Source organism: Cibotium barometz, chromosome 33 (genome assembly GCF_041138505.1).
Source record: "Cibotium barometz isolate CiBa-2024 chromosome 33, ASM4113850v1, whole genome shotgun sequence".
Taxonomy (NCBI): Eukaryota; Viridiplantae; Streptophyta; class Polypodiopsida; order Cyatheales; family Cibotiaceae; genus Cibotium; species Cibotium barometz.
The window spans coordinates 16375510-16384314 of NC_141078.1; the positions used below are offsets into that span (position 1 = coordinate 16375510).

Genomic DNA, 8805 nt, shown 5'->3' on the forward strand with positions numbered 1-8805 from the left:
AAATATTGTTCTTCCATAGAAAAGGGAGCGTTCTAGAGACACAATGAGTTGCGAGACAACCAAAAAAGACTAGCACTCATGAGTAAAAATTTTTATAGTAGTTTTTGGGTAGCTATATATGATGGGGATTGACTAGATTCTCAAGTGTATGACCCGATGTGTACAATGGCATGATGCAACGAAATGAGCAACAAGTCGTATTGATGCAAGCCCATCTAGGGAGAATAAGCGGAGGCCATTTCTCTAGTGAAATCATATGCCAAAAAACATTTCAAGTAGGATTATGGTGGTCTACAATGTTAAAATATGCATGGAAATTCACCAAGGAATGTGATGTTTGTCAATTGGGTCAACCTCACGTGGTAGACTGGATGCCTTATAATTTGGTGTACTCCTTAAGCCATTTCAAAATTGGGGTTTAGATTTAGTGAGACCATGCAAAACTCCTCACAGGGAATAATATATTCTAGTAGCAACATATTATTGTACCGAGTGGGTAGAGGCTTATGCTTTAAGAGATGATAAGGTTGCTTCAATTGTAAAATTTAAGTATGAGCTAATATCATGGCCACAGTGCAAACCCCTAGTCTGCTCCTCAGAGTGTAGCTTCATCATTTCTTAATATGCAGTACTTTTGGGTTGGGGAAAAAAAAAAGTTGTCTTTAAAAGGAAACACTCATGGTTCTATATATGTACAAAGATTAGTTGATGGGTTTGCGAATCTAGAAGATCTAAAATCTCTGGCATATTTTTTCCAATGTATGAAGCTGGTTTGCTTTCTGGGAAAGGGGAGGGGAGGTTTAGAAAATTGGCATTTTTTCTACACACATCAATTTTGGTGAAAATAATAATAATATGCGCAGATGCCTGCCAATCCCATCCCTTGGAGTAGTTTCATGGTTTAATGTTATTACTATCTTTTTTTCCCTTGGAAACACGTGGATAATCCTTGAGCTTTCTCTGTGGCTTAGCATGGCTATGAATTAACTAATTGACTAGTGCTAATTTAATAATCAATCAATGATAAAAAGTAGGAAGACTCTCTTGACCCTTGCACGTATATGCCTAACCTCCTCCTGGCAGCACTCTTGGCAAGGGATCTATTCAGCTTAGCTTGCACACCCAGGAGCTTAACTGCACTCATTAAAATGTACACACCTCAATTTCATTGAGTGGTGTTCTCGAATGGCTGCGCCATTTCGGCACAGATGTTGGACAAAAGGACAAAGGCAGCAGCATCTTCTGGTTCCAATGCTAAAACAGATTCAGCTGCATATTTGGCTAGCTTCAAATTACCATGGATTCTGCATGCACCAAGCAAAGCCTTCCATACCACTGCATAAAGCGTAGACCCTGTCTCTTTCATACAAAAATTTGCCTCTTTCAGGAGACCTGCACGTCCTAAAAGGTCAACCATAGAAGCGATTACCTCCTCAGTTGGTGTGATTCCATAACCTTGTGTCATCAATGCAAAATAATAGCAGCCAGCGTCCACTAGACCTGCATGGCTACACGCAGAGACAATGGCAACGAGAGTGACATGGTCAAGCCTCACCCCCTCCAGTTGCATCTGTTCAAATAATTTCAGTGCTTCCTTGCCGCGGCCATGCTGCGCACACCCAGCAATCACTACATTCCATGACACAGCAGTATGACTAGGCATGTTATAAAATACATGAACTGCCTTCTCTATACTACCACACTTAGCATACATATCAATTAAAGTGTTAGAGACACGCATAGCGGGTTCATAACCACCTCCATCAACACAAGCATGGAACTGTTTGCCAAGTTCTAATGCCCCTAAGCTGGCACATGCCTGAAGCATGCTGAGAAAGGTGACTCCATCTGGCTGCACTGCTTCTTGCTGCATTTGCCGATAAAGTACCAGAACTTCTTCCATATCTCCACGGACAGCATGTCCCGTCATCACAATGTTCCAAGATACTACGTCTCTCTCTACCAACCCACTGAACACTTTGAACGCTCCATCTATATTCCCACATTTGTGGTACATGTCAACTAGAGTGTTGTTCAAGATTTTATTTTGATCAGCTCCACTGTCAATAATTTTCAGATGGACCTGCTTGCCAAGTTCTATCATGTACAAGTTAGCACATGCCTTTAAAACGGAGACAAAGGTGACTTCATTGGCTTTGATGCCTCTTTGCTCCATCATGGTAAAGAGAATTATTGCATCATTAGGATGCCCATACGAAACGTACCCTGCAATCATCCCATTCCATAAGACCCCCTCCTGCACAGGCATTTGATCACACACACACAATGCGTCCTCTATGCTACCACATTTCGCATACATGTCCACAAGAGAGCTCTGTAATACTACATCAGACTGAAAATCCATTCTTCTAATAAGAGCATGGATCTGCTTGCCAAATCGCAAGGCTGAAGAGCTACAACAAGCTTTGAGAATGATGACCAAAGTAACCTCATTAGGGCATACACCTTCCCTTTCCATTTGCCAAAAAAGCTTCAGTGCTTCATCATTATGTCCATGCTGCACATAGCCTGCAATCATGGACGTCCACACAACCACATTGCGTTCAGGAAGCTTGTCAAACACTCGGCGTCCGAGCTCTGGGCTTCCACACTTCGCATACATATCAATAAGAGCACTCCCTATGTATAAAGTTGGCTCCAATCCATATTTCATAAGGAATCCATGTACTTGCTTACCACTGTCTAAGCAGCCTAGTCCAGCACAGGCCCTTAGAACACCTAAGAAAGTTATCCGGTTAGGCCTCTCACCTTCCTGTATCAAATCCCAGAACAGTTCCAAAGCGTCTGCATTGCATCCGCCCTTGGTGTATCCACATATAAGCATATTCCATGACACAACACTCCTCTCAGCCATTCTGGAGAACACTTCGAGTGCATCATCCATGCTTCCACAGTTTGCATACATGTCGATAAGGCCGTTCCCCACACATGCATCTGACTCCTGTTCAGTTTTCAGAATGTAAGCATGGACTTGTGTGCCATGTGTAAAGTTTTGTGAGAGGGCACATAATTTTAGAATGTTCAGAAAGGTGACTCTATCTGGCTTCAATCCATCCTGCAACATTAGAGAGAAATAAAGGAATGCCCCTTCTGCATTCCTGCGCTGGGTAAATCCCGCAATAATCACATTCCATGAGACGACGTCACGTTCAACTATCTCATGAAAGACACAACATGCTTCCTCCATGCTTTCACACTTTGCATACATTTCCACAAGGTGGTTCTCTAAGGGAGTGTTGGGCATCAAATCTTTTAAGACAAGATGAGCATGGACTTGTTTTCCTTCAGCAAGAACCTTGAGATTGATGCAGCCCTGCAAAAGGCACAGATATGTATCATCACTGGCCTTGACGCCTAGCTCATTCATCTGGTCTAAAGTACTCATGGCTTCCTTTAACTGTCCCCCTAGGCATAGTCTTTTTACAATGGAGTTTTCATCCAAACTCTTTTGCTGAAGTGCCTCCATTTCACATGCAGTGGACAGTGTGAAACTTCTATTGCAAGTGGTAGCCCAACGGCTACACTCATACAACCTGCAAGTATCATTGAACACATGGTATCGTTAAAATAATTATACATGCTTGTGCTTGTGTAACACTTGCACACATGAATTAACAATTGAAAGTAAAGTCAGTCAATCATTGAATATCGGTCGCAAATCTCTGACCTAATACAGCTTTACCCATGACGTGGCTTGTGTGGTGAGCAGGGTCATGCTTGTGTGGCAGCTACCCAAGCTCTACATACCTATGACATACATAGTGGCACAGCCCTTGAAGCCCTTTCATACACCTTCTGACATGTGTACAAACAGGCGCATGCATCCATGCGGCCTTCCATACAGCAGGCTGCTGAAGTACTTTCCCCATGAAATGATACATCAGGTAAGAGGGTCAGGGTCATGCTTGCATGGCAGCTGTGCAAGCTCGACATACCTGCTGAAGGCCGATAGACACCTGCCCCTACAGCAGCAGGTGTATAGAAGGGATCTAAGGGTTGTGACATGCAAGCTCAACACGGCAAATCCTTCCAGCAAGGCAATTCACATACCTCATGACATCCCCGCACAGCCCTCAGCCGTGAGGTCCAAATGGTGTTCTGATTTTTGGGGCAGGTTTTCAATAATTTTTTGAAAAACATCAACAAGGACAAAAGAAAAGTGTTGCAAATCTACTAGCTCACCCCAACTTAATGATGTGGGAGGCAAGAAGCCTCTTGGTAGTGGACAGCATGTCATGGCCACATGAACAACCAGCATGGAAACCCGAAAATCTCCTCAGGTTCTGTACTCTCAATGTTCATGTGAAACACCTCTTAATCTTCTGCATGGTAATCATCAGGCCAACAGTGCAGAGATGTCTTTCCTTTTTTCACTTTGCCTCACAGTATATTGTAGAGTTAGGGTTTTTGCTAAGGTTCTCTTTATTAGGGTTAGAACCTGAATTCTTCACCTGGTTAGAGTTAGCGTTTCTGCACCGTTAAGTGTTAGGTTTAGGTTTCTGCGTTGTTATAATCACCACTCCCCATCTTCTCCTCCTTTTTAAAAAAATATTCATACGCCATTCCAGTTACTTCTTCCTCTTCTTCCTCATCTTCGTTGACGTTAGGGTTTTGCACCATTCAGCATCTTCTGCATCTGCCTGTTATCGCTCCCAGCTTTGGGATACTCATCCCTTCCAGCATTTAACTGTGGGGTTATATAGGCTTGATTGATGAGAGGGAAGAGTTTGTTCAATTTTTATTTTTATTTTAATATGAGAAGGAAAAATACCTCCTCACAATTTTCAAGATTTGCTTGTTCAAAATTATATATATATGTGTGTGTGTGTGTGTTGGGGGGGGGGGGGGGGGTGTGTATATATATATATATTGTTAACCAAATGTATATACATATGTATATATATAAGTATGTATGCATGTGTGTGTGTGTGTGTGTGTGTGTGTGTGTGTTGTTCACCAAATATTGGTTAACACATTGTAATACTTGTTGTAATCTTTTTGAGCAAGAGTTGTAAGGCTAGACACTTTTAAAGCCATATTGTTATCCAAATATTGTGATTCACACATTGTAAATACTTTTGTAATCTTTTATTGAGCAAGGGTCGAGTAGACATTTATAAAGCTTCTCAATGTAGAGAGTCTTCGCTTTTATAATTTGGACAACCAAAGTGTGAGCATGTGGCCAAGTATATAAGTGACCTTTTGTATTGTATTGACAACTTTAATGCATAATCCAAAACACTCTTGGCTCAACTCTTGTATGTTGTGTGTGTGTGTGTGTTGCTATTTTTAAAACATATACAATATCCACAGATGAATAGACAAAACTATTCATAAAGCCATACCATCTTGATTTAGAGAAATGTTATACATGAAACAAGTTCAATTATGACTCATGTACATTTTAGGGTCAATGATGGCAAGTTGCATCTAGCGGAAATAAAATTAAAATAGCAAGGGAAGCTTGTTTGAAATTAACCGACAAGAGAAGAGAAGGTAGGTCCTATTACCTACATGCATACAAACAGACAAAACATTTTGTTAGCCTAAATGCGTATTACATGTGTCAATGGACCTATCCACGTGTTATAGATGTCACCCTATCATTACAGTTAAACAAACAACATAACCAAGCATGATTATGTAAGTCTAGGTAACTATGACCTCCTCTGGTAGATCAAGTTCTTATGAAATTACCCAAAAGAACAAGCATTTATCAAGATATTTTTGAATATTTTATAAAAAAATTTAAGAGTCATGTTTAATAACTCACATCATATGAGGCGGATCTGAATATATCCAGATCTATTGATACAAGGGGAGAGTATTAGTCAGAGTAGACCACTATCCAGCCATCCCAGCTACAATCAATATATCCAGATCTATTGATACAAGGGGAGAGTATTAGTCAGAGTAGACCCCTTGTATCAATATATCCAGATCTATTGATACAAGGGGAGAGTATTAGTCAGAGTAGACCACTATCCAGCCATCCCAGCTACAATCAATTTTTGATGAGCTGCTTATCAAGAGTAACACCCTATAGAGTTCATAAAGATGTATGTGCTCTAAATATACAAGTCATAGTACTAAACACAACAAATGGGATCACAAACCAAACCCCTAATTATAGTGCCGTGCACACATAGCTTGTGATGTTTATGTAGAGGAAAGCCACCAATGCAGCTCTATACAGTAATTACCCAATGTTCAGTTCCAGACTAGAAGCCAAAACAGCCCAATCTGAATTGTTTCAGAGGTTATGTTCATGGTGCAGAGCAGCATTAGCTTTCAACATTATTATTTTCAGACCAACCATCATATGAAAACTATGCTCATTTAGTCTACCAGTCAGCATAATTTTTTAAGAACAGTACACAGAGCTGAAAACAAGTCCATAGATATTTTTTTTAATAGTTAGCAGATTTTAAACCAAGGCCAGTAGTCCCATCTACGTACAGTATTATAGTTTTGTTTAAAAAAAATTGTAATCAACACCTAGCAGCATAACCAGTATTTCACTCAATAGCCCAAGTAATCAACAGTATAACCAATACTTCAGCCAATAGCCCAAGTAGCATCAGACCAAATTCCTATAGCTAGTCACCATGTTTAATTACTGTGTGTACAGAACTTATATTATAGCATATTTAGACAATGGCGCCATTATAAGCCACCTAAAAATGTTGCTTTCTGTGGTATCTAATTTATAACCACAGTTTGAAATAGCCAATAGCCCAAGTAGCATTAGCTGAGAGTCACTACATGATCAGGTGAGGGTTAGAATCTGTCAACTTAGAGTGTGGAAGGATAGAGTTCGTCTTTTTGGGTTAAGAGGAAGGTATTTTTAGGTCTAGTTTAACAGTCAGAAGTTAGTCTAAATCAGTCAAACAGTTTGTGGACTGAAGGATATCAAACAGAGTCAGCTGGAAGATACCTAATGTTAGTTTAGGGGTTTTAAGGCTGAATCTTTGTGAGATCTAAGGTTTTGGAAGGTTTTTAAGCCTTAGAGGATACATAAGTGGAAAGATATGAGTCAGATCAATCAACTGAACCAGATAGGACACATGTAGTCATCATAGTTGAAGGTTAGCTAAAGTGAGGTAAGAGACTGTAGTGTTCAATCTATGTAGGATCTGAAGTGTTTAAAGGTCTGTGAGTGTCAAAGGACACAGAGGTAAGGATATCTGAATCAGTTGGATCAGCTTAGCCACACCTGAGTGAGATAAGAGTCAGTAGAGGACAACAATCCAACTGATCCAACTGAATCAGTTGGATCAGTTTAGCCAGATCTGAGTCAGATAAGAGTCAGTAGAGGACAACTGAATATGTCAGTAGAGGACAACTGACACATTCAGTAAGGTCATAGAGAGCTAGAGATTTGAGGATTGAAGATTGTTGTTTCTAGAGGAAAATCTAAAGGTTTGGAGGACAAGAATATGATAGAGGTCACCCAACAGTTGGCTGAATCAGATTACGTTCAGCAGCTAAGAGTCAACTAGGGTCAATTTAGGTTAGTAGGTTATCAGAGAAGGTCAGGTGAGGAGATAGGGTTGAAGATTAGGGTTGTTTAGAGTCATATCTGACCTAAGAAGACATTTTAGAGGATCAGTTGATTCAAGTTAAGGAGGGTAAGGTGTCGGAAGGTATCACTAGAGATTCAGAGGATAGCTAAAGGTCAGCTAAAGTGAGGTAAGAGACTATAGTGTTCAATCTTTGTAGGATCTAAAGTGAGGTAAGAGACTGTAGTGTTCAATCTTTGTAGGATCTAAAGTGTTTGAAGGTTTATGAGTGTCAAAGGACACAAAGGTAAGGAGATCTGAATCAGCTGAATCAATTTAGTCAAACCTGAGTCAAATAAGAGTCAGTAGTAGAGAACAATGGACATATTCAAAAGGGTCCTAAAGATTTGAGGATTGAAGATTGTTGGTTCTTGGAGGAAAATCTAAAGGTCCGGAGGAGGACAAGGATCTGATAGAGGTTAGCACTAGTTGGCTGAGTTAGATTACGCTCAGGTAGTGGTCAGCTGAGAGTCAATTGAGGTCAGCAAGTTATCAGAGAGAAGGTCAGTTGAGGAGATAGTGTTGAAGATCAGGGTTGTTCAGAGTCATATCTGACCTAAGAAGACATTTTAGAGGATCAATTGATTCAAGTTGAGGAGGGTAAGGTGCCGGATTGTATCAACAAAGATTCAAAGGATAGCTGAAGGTCAGCTAAAGTGAGGTAAGAGACTGTAGTGTTCAATCTTTGTAGGATTTGAAGTGTTTGAAGGTCTATGAGTGTTAGAGGACACAGAGGTAAGGAAATTTAAAATAGTTGAATCAGCTAAAATAGTTTAGTCAGACCTAAGTCAGCAGACCTAAGTCAGATAAGAGTCAGTAGAGGACTGTAGCATTATATGGTAGTGATGTCTGTGAACACACTTGGGACCGTCGGGGCACTTTTTCCTTCACTAGGAGTTTTTTTCCCCGTGCGTATGTACACCCTCTTATCTACTCATTTTGGGGTGTGTACTTATCTTTTGTATCTGGCACACATTTGTTTATTCTAATCTAGTGAGTTTGTGTGCTCTCAAGCTTCTCTATCTTATGTGTGTGTATTGTTGTAACCCTAACCCTAATTCCAACAATTGGTATCAGAGCTAGCTTCTTTGACACTTGATCTAGTAATCTACCTCCCTCCTCTCACGACCCTATTTTTCTATCTCCGATTGAGATGCCCTCTTAGGAGAAGAAGGTATATATTGTAGTGTGATGTATACAAAGTTTTTGGGGTCAGAGGCAC

At 40.4% G+C, this 8805-nt stretch overlaps 1 protein-coding gene across 1 annotated transcript; it reads right to left on the reverse strand.

Moving 5' to 3' along the window:
- Positions 1-892: 892 nt before the first annotated feature.
- LOC147619359 (pentatricopeptide repeat-containing protein At2g33680-like) lies at positions 893-4807 on the reverse strand. The gene is made up of 2 exons (XM_086772984.1): positions 4204-4807; positions 893-3554 (listed from the first exon to the last, which is right to left on the reverse strand). The coding sequence occupies exons 1-2, from the start codon at positions 4251-4253 to the stop codon at positions 1166-1168; spliced, it is 2439 nt and encodes an 812-aa protein (XP_086629110.1). The 5' UTR covers positions 4254-4807; the 3' UTR covers positions 893-1165.
- Positions 4808-8805: the final 3998 nt, after the last annotated feature.

Coding starts and splice junctions, on each gene's coding strand:
- LOC147619359 (XM_086772984.1), bottom strand. CDS start 4,253: ATGCTGTCCACTACCAAGAGGCTTCTTGCCTCCCACATCATTAAGTTG. Junction 3,555..4,203: donor TCCCACATCATTAAGTTGGG/GTGAGCTAGTAG, acceptor TGATACTTGCAG/GTTGTATGAGTGTAGCCGTT.